Here is a 16922-nt window from a genome sequence, read left to right as displayed (position 1 = left end):
AGCATTAGCAACTAAGGCCATATTGCTCCGCAAATATGCAGTGGTCATTCCCTGACCTTTCCGCATCCTCCGTATTTGGTGGTGACGGGCTCGAACCTCGGTCTAATCAAGAAGCGTGTGCTACGCACTGCTGCTCCTTCCCACCTGGCTACGGAGGCGCCCTTAAATTTATTTAACCTATCAACTTCCTGATGTATTCCTGATGCATTTGCACTATATTTATACATAGTCTAGACTCCTTCATAGCTTGAGGCTTATGCCCTAAACGCTTGAGTCTAAATATATGATACACCATCAGGCATCTCTCATATTGTGGAGTTATACTTCATAACTGTTTTGCCATCATTGCATCACTCGGGTACCTACCCACCCACCGAAGAAGGGCCAAATAGCCCTGAAACGGTGCCGTCTGGGTGGTGGTATCCATCTGAGAATAAGTAACATTAGTCTTCTCCTTAGGTGAAGCGTTACTTATTCGAAGTAGTGCAATATCATGGCAACTCGTTGTGAAGGTATTCACAATATGAGATATAACTTAAAACGATGCCGTTTTATTAATAATCTGATTTATTCAGATATAGCTATGTATTCCTGATGCATTTGCACTATATTTATACCTATCAACTTCCACAATGACAGATAGAAGTTTGTTCTAGCAATTAACCACCCGCTGGCTAAAGGCAAATTTCTGCCCATCTATTATACATCTGTCTTTCCTTAATTTGAATTTATGCCCCCTTAGGTTCGTAATCTGAACAAGTGGAAGAATCCCATCAGAATTCAGCGTGCTCAACCCATTCAAGGCCTTATACACCTCAATCAGATTACTGTGCAGGTGCCTAGTCTCCAGCCATTGCACTCTGCAGAACTTAAGCCTCTCTTGGTAAGAGGATCCCTTCATTTCCCTCACCAATCTTGTTGCCCTTCTCTGAACACGCTCAAGAAAATCTACATCCTTCCTAAAATGAGGCTTCCAGACCTGTACGCAGTACTCAAGGTGTGGCCTGACCATTGCCTTATACAGAGGGACAATCACCTCCTTTTCCATGCTAGCAAAATTCCTATATATCATTGACAAAATCCCATGACCTGCCGTAGCAGCCTGTCTGCATTGCTCAGAAAACTTCATATCTGACTGCACAATTACTCTCAGGTCTTTCTACCACCTTAAGTATAGTACCACACAGTTGGTATGTTTTTCTGGGTTATTTCTACCCATATTCAGTACGGTCAGTCCCCGTATAGCATGATAGTTGTTTGCCTAGAAACCCTCGTGCAATATAAACAACAGGCCCTATGGGAAAAATAGGGTTAGGTGCCGACCACCCAAGATTGAACATACATTTGTAACTAAAACATTACCAAACGCAATAAATTATCGTAATAAAATACTTACGTAACAGTCGCAATAAAATACGTATTTTATTGCAACTATTACGTAATAAAATATTGCTAATGCTTTTGCTTCTATCGTAAGCAAACTTGTTTTTTGTTTGATTTTCTATCGAAACAGATGACAGCTGTTCCATCTCTTCCAATTCTTTGTGCCTTAATCTAATGGATTTTCATTACACTTTGAGTCGCTCCTGCTATGAAAATTGTTTTTATTTTCTCTGCATTCTTTGTAATTCTCTGCGTTGCCTTATTTAGGGCTGTAGCACGTGCAATATCACATGGTCTTTCAATTCGCTCAAAGTGTTTCACAATTTCATATTTTTTCTCTATCGACAGAGGCGGACTGGCCATAAGCCTTACCTGGGAAACCCCAGTGGGCCGGAGGCCAGTGCGATTTTGGCCATAAATGCTAGTATGAGGCCACTACAAATTTTCCCGGGTAAGAATTTTTGACCTAGTCCGCCTCTGTTTATTGATATTGCTTTTCTGTTTCTCTCTGAATCTGTAGTGTCTTCACCAGATGCTTCCTTTTCACACCTTTTAAGTATTTTACTCATTTTTAAGGAATAAAACACAATTACAAAATGAGGAGGCACGCTTGATACACATAAACAAAGCTTCATACGTGTAGCAACTGAATAAACAACACCGTAAATGCAGAGACACACTATGAACACCTCACTAGCTCACATTTTACTAAAGCACATTTCTGGGAGTTACTAACATAAAACAATAAAAACAATTTCCAGTTGCATTCCTGCTAGTATAATCTATTATAAGCTGGTAGTAAACTCGATCTAATTGCATTTGTGATAATACCGATAGCTGGAATTGTGCGGGTTTTTACATTATTATGGTTAAATATTTTCCATTCACTGATATAAAAAACATAAATACATTTTAAGAATCTTCTCTTCATTCCTATCGTGTTGCGTTCAGCTGGGGTGATTCTGCGTTCAACTGCCTCTTGTAAACACAAAGGCGAATCGTGCATAAGCGAATTCAGTTCGTGTTATATACGATATCGTTCCCCTATTTATAAATTGTGTATGATCAAATTCGTGTAGTGTAAACACGTGTTATACGAGGACTGATTGTACTTTGCATTTTCAAGGTTAAACTTCAGTTGCCAGTTCTCAGCCCATCTACCCAAATTTTCTTAATCCTGTTGCAGTAGCACACTGCCATTACTGTCATTAACAACCCTGCCAACCTTTGTATCATCTGCAAACTTCAACACTAAGCCTGATATATGTTCATCAATATCATTGATAAATATACAAAACAACAGTGGACTCAACACCGAACCCTGTGGGTCTCCACTAATAACATTAGTCCAAGAAGATCAGCACCCATTAATTACCGTCCTCTGTCTTCTCCCATCAACCATCCTTTTATCCATTGTAGCAATTTACCCTTAATACCATTCTGCTCCAATTTGTACAGCAGTCTTCCATGTGCAACAGTATCAAAAGCTTTCCTGAAATCCAAGTATGTGATATCAAAATTATTTTTGGCATACAGTTCCTTTGTGACCACATTATAGTATCCAATCAAATTGGTCAGACAAGACCCCACTCTAATAAACCCATGTTGTCTGAATTAATCTTGCAGTCTTGTCTAGATGATCCTGCAATGCGCCTTTAATCAGTGACTCCATTATTTTACCCGGAACAGAAGTTAAACTAACTGGTCTGTAATTACTCGTGTCACCCTTCGATCCCCTTTTGTGAATTGGGGGTACATTTGCACATCTCAAGTCCGTGGAGACCTCCCCTGATTCCAAGGATGCTCTCATAATTATGTCTAAGGGTTGGCTTACTTCCTTTGCCGCCTCCTTTAATATAACTGGATAGATTCCATCCACCCCAGGTGCCTTTCTTATGTTTAACTTCAACACTTTATCCTCCACTTTGCTCTCAGTTATTACAAAATCATTAAGCACCCTGCTGTAATTTGATAACCTACTGGCATTTTCAAACCTTAATAACTCCTCATGTGTGAATGTAGATGCAAAATATTCATTCAGTTTGTTTGCTATCTGAGCAGGATCATCAACAGTCGAACCATCGATATCAAATGGACCAATCAGATTCATCCCCTTCCTTTTAGAGTTTATATAAGTAAAGAAATCCTTGCTGTTTTTCTTAGCATCCTTTGCCAAAGATTTCTCGTAATCTGGTTTCACCTGCCTACCCTCCTTTGTGTCTTGATTACAGACTAGCTTATATCTGCCATAGGCTTCTGTCGCCTGATAATTTATATGCATCCCATGAATTTTTCTTCTCTGTCACGAGTCTCATTAGTTCATGTGATAACCATTTAGGCCTAAATCTTGAACATTATTTCTTAATAGGTATGAAACTTTTAGTAGCTTCCATGATTAATTCCTTGAATGCTTCCCACTTCGAATTTACTGTTGGTAACATCATCAGTTGATCCCACTGTACAGAATTTAAAAACTATCTGTTGTGCTGGCTTCTTGGTTGCAGGGCTCTTAGTGGGACTCCACATTGCCTGCCACCGCCACTGGGAGGTGAGCTAAGCTGTCTACGGTACTCTGGCTGCTCTCCATCGCCTGAGCTTTCTGACAGAGAACAAAAGAGAAAAAAAAAAAAAAAGCACGCGTGAGGGACCCAAAAGCTCGAAATGGAACCCATGTTTAGTCTCTAGAGCTAAGTTCCGGTCAACCCTTCCCTATCTCTTCCTTCATGCAGTATGATTGATGACTTTTCAGGTTATGATGAACGTCATGGCGAGATCCAATCTTCCTTACGTTTCGAGGGCACAGCTCTAAAACGGTGTTCACAGGCCGGCCGCTAGTTAGTACGCTGGATGGAACCTATTGGTAACTCTTTCAGAGGCTTCCAGATCAGCTTGTGTATAATCTAGCTACCTCTACTCTGCCAGACAGTGACTGGAGGGAGTCCAAGTAATGTGTATGCAGGGAGGAAAATTCTTATATTCTTACCATGTATATGCCATATCCAAAAATTTCATTACTTCATCAGCCTGTCCAAATTGCCCCCACTTTTTCTTACTGTTGAATAAACCATGAATTGTCAAACTAATAGAGCAAACTTATTCACGAAAAGATCTAAACCTACCAAACACTTTCTAGTTCATTTCACAAATATACATGGTCTCAGTTATAATCTCTGATATCCATTTCCACTTGCAGTATGCCAAACTGTATGTACTTTTTCTGACAGAATCTCAGTTATTGGTTGATTCAACCACTGCTCATATCAGTTGCCCAAATTATTCGCTGTATGATTCCTTTCGCCTCAAAGGTGGTACTTGTGCATATGTCCGTTCCGATATTCCCTGTCGGAGACTTGGCAATTTGGAATCTCCTCTCTTTGATCTTGTCTGGCTTAAAATGTCTCTATTTCATTGTGTCAAATTCATCTGTTGTCTCTACCGTTCTTCCAACTCCACTAATCACTTGGAGCTCTTTGACTGCCTCTCTTTGCAACTTGACTTTCTCCAGACCAACTTTCCTGACAGTGAGGTAATTTTACTTGGTGATTTTAATGTTCACAACTCCAGCTGGCTTCCGTTTTATAGTCACACCGACCCAACTGGTCGAGATGCTGAGGCTTTTGCAATTACTAATGACCTTGCATAGATTGTTCATTTACCTACAAGAATACCGGACAATCCTAATCATACAGCCAATACGGGCCGACCGGGCTAGCCGAGTGGGTAAAGTACCTGCCCGGCAACCCAAAGGTCGCGGGTTCGATTCCCGCCTCGGGCTTGGATCAAAGTACTGCAAAAACCTTGGGAGGTGCAATATGGCCACAGAAGCCGATGCGCCAACAACTACCAAATCAATCAATCAATCAACAGCCAATACGCTTGATCTTTTTCTCACAACCTTCTAAGTACATGTTCGAAGTGAGAGGTCCTTTAGGCACCTCAGATCACAACTTGGTGATTGTCTCTTCTCCGATGGAACATTTATCTCATGGCTATTCCGAACCCCTTGTTGTTTGCATTACAAGAATGCAAAATGGGATGGCCTGCGAGATTTCTTTTCCTTGGTCGGATTACTGTTTCAAAACTTCTGATGTCAAAGTTTGCTCAGATCGTGTCAGTGAAATTATTCTTGCAGGAATGGAATCCGTTATCCCACACTCCACTTTAAAATCTCGTCCTTTATCTAAACCTTGGTTTTCCAATAAATGTGCTAAGGCTGTTCAAGAAAAGAATGTTGCATATCGTAATTGGCTTGTTTCTAATTCTTCAGTTTCATTTTCTGCCTACACCAAAGCTTGCAAAAATTGTAAAGCAGTTATTAATCAGTCCAAACCAGAGTTTGAACAGGCTAAGAATAGAACACTTGCTTCGTGCCCTAATGGTAGCCGAGCATTCTGGTCCCTTGCCAAAACTGTTGGCCGCAACTTTTGCTCATCTCTGCTTCCATCTCTGTCCAAACCAGATGGTTCTGTTGTCACTTCAGCCAAGGATAAAGCTGACCTGCTAACAACCCATTTTTCTTCCAACTCATATATTAATGACCTTGGTAAATCACCTCCCACCATTCCCAACACGCTCCATTCAAAGCCTCCTGTGGTCTTCCATCAAAAGGATGTTAGAAGGATTTTGACCAGTCTTGGAGCTAAGAAAGCACCAGGTCCCTATGGTATTTCTCCACTTGTTCTCAAAACCTGTGCTCCAGAATTTACTCCTATTCTTTGCCGCTTTTTTCGCTTTCTTATTCCAAAGGTGTATTTCCTTCTGCTTGGAAATTTGCTCATATCCAGCCAGTTCCTAAAAAGGGTGACATATCCCTCCCATCCAATTATCGTCCCATTGCAATTACTTCTACTCTTTCTAAAGTAATGGAGAAATCAATTAACCGCCAACTCTTAAACTATCTAGAAACCTTCCGTCTGATCAATGATTGCCAGTATGGATTCCGTCAGTGTCGACCCACTGGTGATATTCTGGCTTATGTTACCCATTTATGGACAAATTCAACGGAAAGGTTCGGTGAAAGACAAGTAGTTGCTCTTGACATCTCAAAGGCTTTCGATCGTGTTTGGCATAATGGTCTAAACAAGCTTCCATCTTATGGTTTGCCAACTGTTTTTAGTAATTGGTTATCCAGTTTTATCTCTGATCGCTCAATGAGGGTGATGGTGGATGGCTCTCCGTCTTCTAACTTCTCCACTAATGCCGGTGTCCCTCAAAGGTTCAGGTCTTTCCCCCAGTCTTTTCCTCTTGTATATTAATGACAGTCTTCTATTGACTGGAAATCCTATCCATAGTTTTGCTGATGATAGCACATTGCATTCCACTTTCCATTTTGAGAAACCTTGTCCTGCTCAATCAGCTTCAACCTCTCGAAAAAATCTGCTACCAATTCCTTAAATGCCGATCTTCAGGTAATTCTCCAGTGGGGCAAAGACAACTTAGTTGATTTCAACCCTTCTAAAACTCAGTTTTGTCTTATTTCTCGCAAAAAAGGATTCTTCTGCTCCTATGCTTTTCTTTAGTGACACTCTGATTTCTAGGCAAAACGATATATCTCTTTTGGGGATTACCCTGACTTCTAATCTCTCTCGGCACAAGCACATTACAAATATTGCTTTCTCTGCATCTAAAAAACTTGGTTTTCTCTTTCGCTCTCGGCGTTACTTTTCTTCCAAACAGTTGCTCACTCTGTATAAATCGCAAATCCGCCCTGCCATGGAATATTGTTCCCATATCCGGGGTGGTGCCCCCAAAACCTCTCTCAGGCTTCTTGATTCCATTCAGAAGAGGACAGTTAGGTTAATTAATGATTCATCTTTAACAAAGTCTCTCCACTCACTGTCTTATAGACATACTGTTTCTGCTGCATGCCTCTTCTGCAGATACTTCCATGGGCACTGCTCTTCTGAATTGGCTTCTATAATTCCTGCTCTCTCTCTTTCAGAACAGTCCGAACACGTACCGCCAACATCCATTTACTCTCCAACTCCAAACTCACAGAACCAACTTTTCATCTTCCTCGTTTATTCATTCAACTGCCATTTTCTGGAACAACCTTCCTTCATATGTATTTCCCGAAAATTACAGTCTACAGAAGTTCAAGTCCAATGTCAACAAATATCTTCTTTCGCCTTCTCAACCTCCAACCCAAGCACGGTACAAATACTATAGGTTCTAATACCTCTCGTGTTTGGGAGTTTACATAAAAGGAAAAACAAAATATTGAGAACTTATTTTGCTGATTTACAGTACATAATACTATTACATTAACTTGTCATTTCAGTTTGTACATGTAAATGCAATAAAATGTATGTTTGGTTGTCATCATTGCCATTTGCATGATTTTTCATATTTCCATTAATTACGCATTTTACCCTTTGGGAAGATATTTATGGCAGTTAGGTATATTAGGTGGAGTCTTTTTATTGGGTTTCATTCACAGAGATATATATCCCATCTAACAAATGCATTTAAAACATTTCTGCAACCTATAATGCAGCACAAAACACATTATTTGCAAAATTCACAAGTGATGCAGTTTTTTTGTTCGCCACTGTATTTAGAATGGAAAACATGTTTATATGACTGTTTCTTTCTTATTTTGGGCTTTAGCATAGGTACCAGGATTTTTTGCATATTTTTGAAAGATAGGATAAAAAAGTTCTAGGATTGAATTTTTACCTATGCAGATATTATGTTTATAGACAATTACACATTGAAAGGTACACTGGGGTAAATCATGAAAAAGACTTGGATGTATAACCAAACATTGTCTTTATTATTATATGTCTGTTTTGTAAATACTATGAAATAGAGCCATGTCAGGTCATATAGTCAAATGAATGTTTCTGTTAAGGTTGTATGGCATAGTCATCTGTGCAGGAAAACTATAATGCCACATCAAGGTATTATAGGTTTCTTAAAACCCTTAATGCTTTTTGGTGAGGCTGTATTGCAGCATTGAGAGAAGTGAAGTGTGAATATCCACAATGATTTGGAATGAGTAGAATGTAGTGAAGAGATGGATGGTCAGAGATTAGATTACAAATTAACATTGGCAGTGGCAAATGATACAAGGAACAAGCTTATACAGCATCAACAAAAAAAAAAAAACAAATTCCTATTTCACGTATTCATTCATTCCTTTAGTTTGTGTAGTTATTTTTAGAATTTTTTTAAGCTATCAACTTCTACAACAACAGATGGAAGTTTGTTCTGGCAAAATTCCATGCATCTACTCAGCAACTTGAATTTGTGCCCCTCACGTGTGGTGTGAGCAACAGGAATAACACATCAGTATTGAGCTTGCTCAATTCATTCAAAGCCTTAAACAGCTTAATTAGATTATCTTGAGGGTGCCAAGTCTCGCAGTTTGCAGAAATAAAGCCTTTGTTGACAAGAGCACCTCTGTTTCCCTCACCAATCTCATTGCCCTGCTTTCTACTTGTTCTAGCATCTCCACATCCTTCCTAAAATGAAACTTCCAGACCTGTTGTATGTAGTACTCAAGATGTGGCTTGACCATTTGGCTTATACAATGGCATAATCACCTCCTTATTCTTGCTAACAAAATTTCTATATATCATTGACAAAACCCCACGAGATGTCCTGGCAGCCTGTCTTGCATTTCTCAGAGAACTTCATATCGGACTGCACAATTACCACCAGATCTTTTTCATTTTCCACTACCCTGAGTGCAGTACCACACAGCAGGTACATTACTCTGGGGTTACTGCTACCCATTAGAGTATTTTGCATTTATCAGTGTTAATCTTCAATTTCCAGTCTCTACCCCTCTGCCTATTTCTAGATCCTGTTGCAGTAGCATACTCTCTTTACTGTCATTAAAGCCTTAAACACCCTGCCAACTATCTCATTGCCTATCATCATATCAAACTTGGACATTAAGCCTAATATGCCTTCATCAATATCATTGATAAATATAGAAAACAACAATGGGACCGACACCAAACCCTGGGGACTCCACTAATAACATTTAGTCCACAAAGAACAGGTACGTTGATTACTACTCTCTATGTTTTCCCATTCAGCCATCCCTTTATCCATAGCAGCAACTTTCTCTTAATGTCATACTGCTCCAATTTGTACAGCAGTTTTTTTTATGTGCAACAGTATAAAAAGCTTTCCTGAAATCCAAGTATATGATATCAAAATTATTTTTTGCATCCAGTTCCTTTGTTGACCACATCATAGTATCCAATAAAATTGGTCAAACAAGATTTCCCCTTAACAGACCCTTACTGTGTCTCAAGTATAATTGTGGCCTTGTTTAGATGATCCTATATTACCTCTTTTACCCGTGACTCCATTATTTTTCCTGGAACAGAAGGTAAACTAACAGGTCTATAATTACTCCTGTCACCCTTTGATCCCCCTTTGTGAATTGGGAATACATTTGTACATATCCAGTCCCTGGGGACTTTCCCTGAATTCAAGGATGTTCTTATAATTATGGCTAAGGATTTGCTTACTTCCTTTGCTGCATCCCTTAATGTAATTGGATAGACCCCAGGATAGATTGGATGGGGGTGGATGGAATTGGATAGATCCCATTCACCCCAGGTGTCTTTATGTTTAACTTCAATAGTTTCTCTTTCACCTTCCTCCGAGTTATTACAAAATAATTTACCTCTCAGTTAGTTTGGTAAACATCTGGCATCCCCTTTTCTATTGAATTCCTCCCTCATATGAATGTAGATGTAAAATATTCATTCAGTTTGTCAGCAACATGAACAGGGTCATCAACAGTCAAACCATTGGTGTCGAGTGGACCAATTTGATTCATCCTTTTCCTTCTAGTGTGTACATAAGTAAAGAAGTCTGCTGTTTTTCTTTGCATCCTTCACCAGAGATTTCTTGTAATCTGCTTTCACTTACCTGACTTTCTTTGACTTAATTATGGACTAGTTTGTACCTATCTTAGGCTTCTGTGTCACCTGATAATTTATATGCATTCCATTCATTTATATTCTCCACCACGAGTTTTATCAGTTCATCTAACATCCATTTAGGCTTGAAGTATATTACTTAGTTGGTATGAAAAGCCTAGTAGCTTTTATAATTAATGCCTTGAATGCTTCCCATTTAGAATTTGTTGATGGTAACATCATCATCATCAGTTGGTCCCACTGTATAGAATATGAAAACTGGCCGAGATCACTGTAGTCAACTTTATGGAAGCAAAACCCCTCCTTTTATCCTTGATGGTAGTTCCATATTTATGTTAATTCCAAATCAATGCACTGTAATCACTGCCATCCAGTTGTTCTTTTATATGAGATGAGTTTTTAACCCTGCTCAGGAAAAAGCAATGAGATAAAATTAATAAAATCATTTAAATATGATTTGTCTTGGTTCTTATCTGTGGTATTTACAAGTATGCAGCTGACAAAAGGTTATTTAAACAATTCAGTAATAATAACAACACAGTGTAACATTTAGTTATTTGATAAAATCACTTAACTGAACTTGTTGGGATCCTTTTTTATAAAATTCTTATATCCTCATAAATAAAATAAATAAAAATCATAAAATAAAATTGGAAGAAAGAAAGAAAAAAACTCAAATATTGATTGATTTTTTTAAAACTGGAGTAAAAGACAAAAACTGTTTTGGCTCTCACATAGTAGAATAACAATATTTGGCTGGTGACATGTCCAAATTTTTTTCATCATTACATTGTGATAATTTGAGAAACTTGTCAATAAATTTCCTGCAGAAGTTTGTTGACTGAATTGTTATTTAATACTTACATACCTTTTATGAGCTATCAACTCTGTGACCAGTCGGCAATTTGAATTGCTAGTTGGTATTTTAGTCACTGTGTTGGGATTTTGAATATTCTCTTTCTACTTTTTTGAATATTATTCTTTCTACCTATTCACCAATTTGACTGCTGGAACTTTGATTTTCTGTCATTTGAACTAACACTTTCAAACAGATGGCAAGATGCTTTAATGTTAGAATTATTTCTGAAATGTTAATGAAATATTATTTAGACTTATTTTAATGTTATTGTGATTTGTATTTTAATTATAATATAAGATGTTTTTATTGTCAACACTTTGTTTTGCCCATTCTCTTTCAAGGTTTGTGGGGTGGACTGGTCATGTGACAAATTCTGTGATGGAGCCATAAACTGTAGTTCAGTGCTAAATAAAACTCTATAAAATACTGAAAGAACATAAGTATAAATAAGCTGCTTAGAAATATTTCACACACAAGTTTCATGGCTATTTCATGTGGGGTGTTGTTAATAAGTGATATTTTGAGGAAAGAGATTCTGATGGGAGGAATTCTTGTTTTTATCAGGTATAAAATTTATCAAACTCTAACAGGGAGCTAAATGATTTTGTAATGACTGACAGAAATGAGGAAGAAAAATCGTTGAAGTTAAACATAAGAAAGGCACCCGGGGTGGATGGGATCTATCCAATTATATTAAAGGAGGCAACAAAGGACGTAAGCAAACCTTTGGCCAAAATTATGAGAGCATCTTAGGATTTGGAGGAGTTCCCACAGACTGGAGATGTGTAAATGTGTCCACAATCCCCAAGGGGGCAGAATTAACGAGTGACATGAGTAATTGCAGACCTGTTAACTTAACTTCCGTTCTAGGGAAAATAATGGATTCACTGGTTAACAAAATAATTCAGGACCATCTAGACAAGACTGCAGTTATACTTCAGGCACAGCATGGGTTTGTCAAGGGGAAATCTTGTTCTAATCAGTTTGATTGCATACTGCGATGTAGTCACAAAGGAACTGAATGCAAAAAATAATATTGATATATACTTGGATTTCAGGAAAGTTTTTGATACCATTGCACGTAAGGCTGCTGCAGAAATTGGAGCAGTGTGGCATTAAAGACAAGTTACTGCTATGGATAAAGAGATGGTTGAGTGGGAGAAGGCAGTTTTTGTGGACACTGCTTTTCATGGACTAATGTTAATGGAGTCTGCAGGGTTCGTTGTTGGACCCCATTGTTGCTTCCACACTTAGACACTGATATGCCTTCATCAATATCATTAATAAGTTTGCAGATGATAGATAGAAAGGTTGGTAGGATGGTTAATAACAGTAATGACGGTATGCTACTGCAAGAGGATCTAGAAAAATTAGGCCGATTGGCTGAGAAATTGCATTTGAAGTTTAACCTTGATGAAAAAGTACTGCATATATATATAGCAGTGATCCCAGAGTAATGTACTGACTGTGCGTTACCACAGACTATAGTGTCACACACTGCTATAGTAGTACTGACTGTGGGTTACCACAGACTATAGTATCACACACTACTATAGTAGTACTGTACTGACTGTGGGTTACCACAGACTATAGTGTCACACACTACTATAGTAGTACTGACTGTGTTACCACAGACTATAGTGTCATACACTACTGTAGTAGTACTGACTGTGCATTACCACAGACTCTATTTCACACACTACTATTTATAGTACTGACTGTGTGTTACCACAGACTCTGGTGTCACACACTACTATAGTAGTATTGACTGTGTGATACTACAAAGTATAGTATATTTTCCACTACCCCAAATATCATGGTAGTGGAAAATTAAAAAGACCTGTAGTAATTGTACAGCCAGATATGAAATTCTCTTAGCAGTGCAGACAGGCAGCCAGAACAGCTCATGGGGTTTTGTCAATGATATACATCAATTTTTCTAGCAGAGATAATGAGTTAATTAGCCTATTGTATAAAGTAATGGTGAATTGAGTACTGCATACAGCTCTATAGGCCTCATTTTAGAAAGGATGTATAGCTGCTGGAATGGGTACCGAGATGGGCAACGAGATTGGTGTGGGGGAACAAAGGGGTGTTCTTACCACAAAAGGCTTTGGTTCTGCAAATTACAGCTTCTGTAGATTAGGCACCCTCAGAATGATCTGATTGAGGTGTTTAAGGCTATGAATATATCGCTAGGAACCAACAAAAATATCACCTACTACCACTCATCCTGGAGGGAAAGATCGAAGGCAAGAAACGCCCAGGCAGACCGAAAATGGCATGGCTAGATAACATCAACACCTGGCTTCACATGACAACAGCACAAATTCTACACGCAGCGCTAGACAGAGAACAATATCAAAACGAAGTCGCAAACGCCATTCGGCAGCATTAAAGAAGAAGAAGAAGGCTATGAATGGATTGAACAAACTTATGCTGATGGAATTCTTCCTCTTGCTCAGACCATATACACGAGGGGGGACAAATTTCAAATTGAGGACGGACAGTTGCAGAATAGATGTGCAGAAATTTTCCTCCTTTAGACAACAGGTGGTTCATTGCTGGAACAAACCTCCATCTGTTGTTGTGAAAGTGGGTAAATAAATAAATAGGCGAAATGGGAAGGTGTTTTTTTTTTTTTTTTTGCGGATGCTGTATAAGCTTGCTTTCTTGCATCATTGCCTCTACTAATACCAATAAAAAATTAACTACTGCTACATTTAGTATAGCTTATAATAACAATTTTAGGTATGCTTTAAATAATATGATGAGATACTTATAATTTTATATGTATCTTTTTTAGAGCTGCAATGTTGTCATCCCTCTTTGGAAAAAAGAAATCCACCTCTTCAGCAGTTCGGTATTCGGGTAAGATCATAAATTAGGAAAAAAAAATGCACTCATTTTTGTATAGATGTAAATAGATTTTTATTGTAAAAGTCAGTTTTAGTTTAGTAGGGATGTCATTTGCAAATAAGTTAGTAATAATAAATAATTTCATCCAGTAGAAGGTGGACCTTGAATATTTGATTTTTATCTGGATATCAAGAGATGGTATATCACAGGAGTGGGCAACCGCCAGCCCATGAGCCAACTCAGGCTCACGAATGTACATAATCTGGCCCACGATCTGTTTTCAAAATACAGTAGACTCTCGATTAACTGGCCCCTATGGGACCAGACCTCAGGCTGGATAAACAAATGGCCAATTAATCCGAAAGCACATTCAAAATACCATTTATAGGTTGTAAATTAAATAAAAAAAAATATATATATATATATATATATATACAGTATGTTGTATATAAATGTTTATTAAACATTTACTTAGATAAGAAATCAGTAATCTTCATTTGTCTTTTTGATTTAAATTCGTTTTTTGAAGCAAAATCACACCTCTTTTTCATAAGAATTATATCAATGGCAGATGAATTATCTTGCTGTTTGTTATACCTTATCACAGTTTCAAGCACTCTTTCCTTCTAAATTACTTATTCTTTTGTCATTTTTATTTCCACTGTTAGCTTCTGGGTTCTCTGGTTCTTCATCTTCCGCCATTTCTCCTTGACTAACTGCTTCGATAATTTCATCGTCTATTAACATTTCATTCTCTAGAATGTTATCACCTACAAGCCATTTAGTGATGTCTGTTTTTTCCAGGTCTTTGAACTCAGATAATTGTTTCAAATCATTAAGCAGAGCAATGTTGTCGTGCTCTGTCAGATCCTCAGCGTGCGGCTCTTTATCCAGATTGCAGTTTGCCGTTAATTTTTCAACATCAGGCCATAGTTTTCTCCATGACCTCATAAACATTGATGATGGCATTTCCTCAAAAGCAGATACCAACATGTAAATCACATCCTTGATGTTAATTTTTTTAAGGGCCTCAGTGAGTTCTGTTTCTTTATTGGCAGTCTTCTCAAGGATTTCTGAAAGAAGTTTTCTTCTATAACGCCTTTTTAGACTAACTATCACACCTCGATCCTGCACCAAAGATGTATTGGTGTGTGGTAAAAACACCAGGTTGATTTCATCAGAAGATAGGTCGATGGGATGCATTGGAGTATTGTCAAGGACAAGAACAGCCTTGAGTGGTAATTTCAAATTCATCAAATGTGCCTTAACTTTTAGAACAAATTCATTTGAAAACAATTCTTCAAATAGAAAAGAATCCATCCAAGCTGACCTCTGGGCTTTATAGCAAACTAGTAGAGCCTTAAAATTTACATTTTTAAATGCTCTTGGTTTGGCTGACTTTCCTACAACGAAAAGGGGCAGTTTGTGACTCCCAGCAGCATTTGTACAAAGGGCCACGGTGTTTCTCTGTTTATTCATTTTGAAACCAGTAGCGAATGTTTCTTGGTGTTGCTAGTGTTTTCGTCAGAAGATGCTTAAAATTTATGCCTGTTTCATCTAAATTGTAGGCTAGTTTTCCTTCTGTATAACATCTAAAAAATTTTGGGAAAATTCACTTGCAGCATTTTGATCTGCTAACAATTTCTAGCTGCAAACACCTAGATAATGAATTCCATGGTTCTTTTTCCATCATGAAAGCCATCCCTCACTGTTTAAGAATTCTTCTCCACTTTTCCTTCAAAACTGGCCCAAAATCCCTGACAAAAGGGATTTCTGGTTTCCTCCGCTGATAATTCCCTGTACTTTTTCTGACACCCAGTTCGTTACATATCCTTTTTACAGTTTTCCATTATCAATGCATTCCAATGCTTTTAGTTTTGTTTCAATAGTTAATACATTCAGTTTACACTTGTTCGAGTTAAATTACATTATCATTTCAAGTTAATGTAATTTAAAAAACAAAAATTAATGCACTGTACCCAGAATCTTTTAATTTTGTTTTCCTGCTGGGCCCATGACACCGGAAATCTGATTTGCAAAAAAATCTCGACGACAATATGTCCGGTTAAAATGGAGGCTGGATAAAGCGAGATCGGATAAGAGGGAGTCTGCTGTATATATCTAATAAATGGCAGGCCATTTATTATGCATATATTTTTGAATTAATGTAATTTTGGACTAAATTTAGAAATACTCTTTACATTGCTAAGACCAACCCTTCCGGCCAACCCTTCCCTATCTCTTCCATCATGCAGTATGATTGATGATTTTTGAGGTTATGATGAATGTCGTGGCGAGATCCAATATTCCTTACATTTCGAGGGTACAGCTCTAAAACGGTGTTCGCAGGCCGGCCGCTAGTTAGTACACCGGACTGAACCTATTGGTAACTCTCTAGGAAGCTTCCGGATCAGCTAGTGTATAATCTTGCTACCTCTACTCTGCCAGATAGTGACTGGAGGGAGTCCGGGTAGTGTGTATGCGGGGAGTATTGTCGAGGCCACGTTATGTCAAGGATCTGGGTATATTCTTACCACATGTACGCCATATCCAAAAATTTCATTACTTCATACAGCATGTCCCACCCACTTTTTCTTACTATTGAATACACCATGAATTGTCAAAATAATAGAGCAAGCTTATCTGCGAAAAGATCTAAACCTCCCAAGGACTTCCTAATTCATTTCACAAATATACGTGGTCTCAATTCTAATCTCAACGATGTCCATTTCCACTTGCAGTCTTCCAAACCCCATGTACTTTTTCTGACTGAATCTCAGTTATCAGTTGATTCAACTACTGCTCATCTCAGATGTCCAAATTATTTGCTGTATGATTCCTTTCGCCTCAAAGGTGGTACTTGTGCATATGTCCGTTCTGATATTCCCTGTCAGAGACTTGGCAATTTGGAATCT

The 16922-nt window shown here is 38.1% G+C and overlaps 1 protein-coding gene across 1 annotated transcript in view; it reads left to right on the top strand.

Annotated features, from left to right (window-relative positions):
* Nucleotides 1-16922, top strand: part of LOC150091207 (programmed cell death protein 6-like) — a 65653-nt gene that overhangs the window by 11929 nt on the left and 36802 nt on the right. Inside the window, exon 3 of the mRNA XM_090389595.1 lies at nt 13955-14019. Within this exon, the coding sequence (XP_090245721.1) occupies nt 13955-14019 (65 nt within the window). The remainder of the gene's footprint in view (nt 1-13954; nt 14020-16922) is intronic.

This window comes from Mastigoproctus giganteus, chromosome 1, assembly GCF_048544385.1.
Source record: "Mastigoproctus giganteus isolate SK-2022 chromosome 1, ASM4854438v1, whole genome shotgun sequence".
Classification (NCBI taxonomy): Eukaryota; Metazoa; Arthropoda; class Arachnida; order Uropygi; family Thelyphonidae; genus Mastigoproctus; species Mastigoproctus giganteus.
The sequence above is the reverse complement of the archived record's forward strand: the minus strand, read 5'-3'. Positions and strand labels throughout refer to the sequence as shown.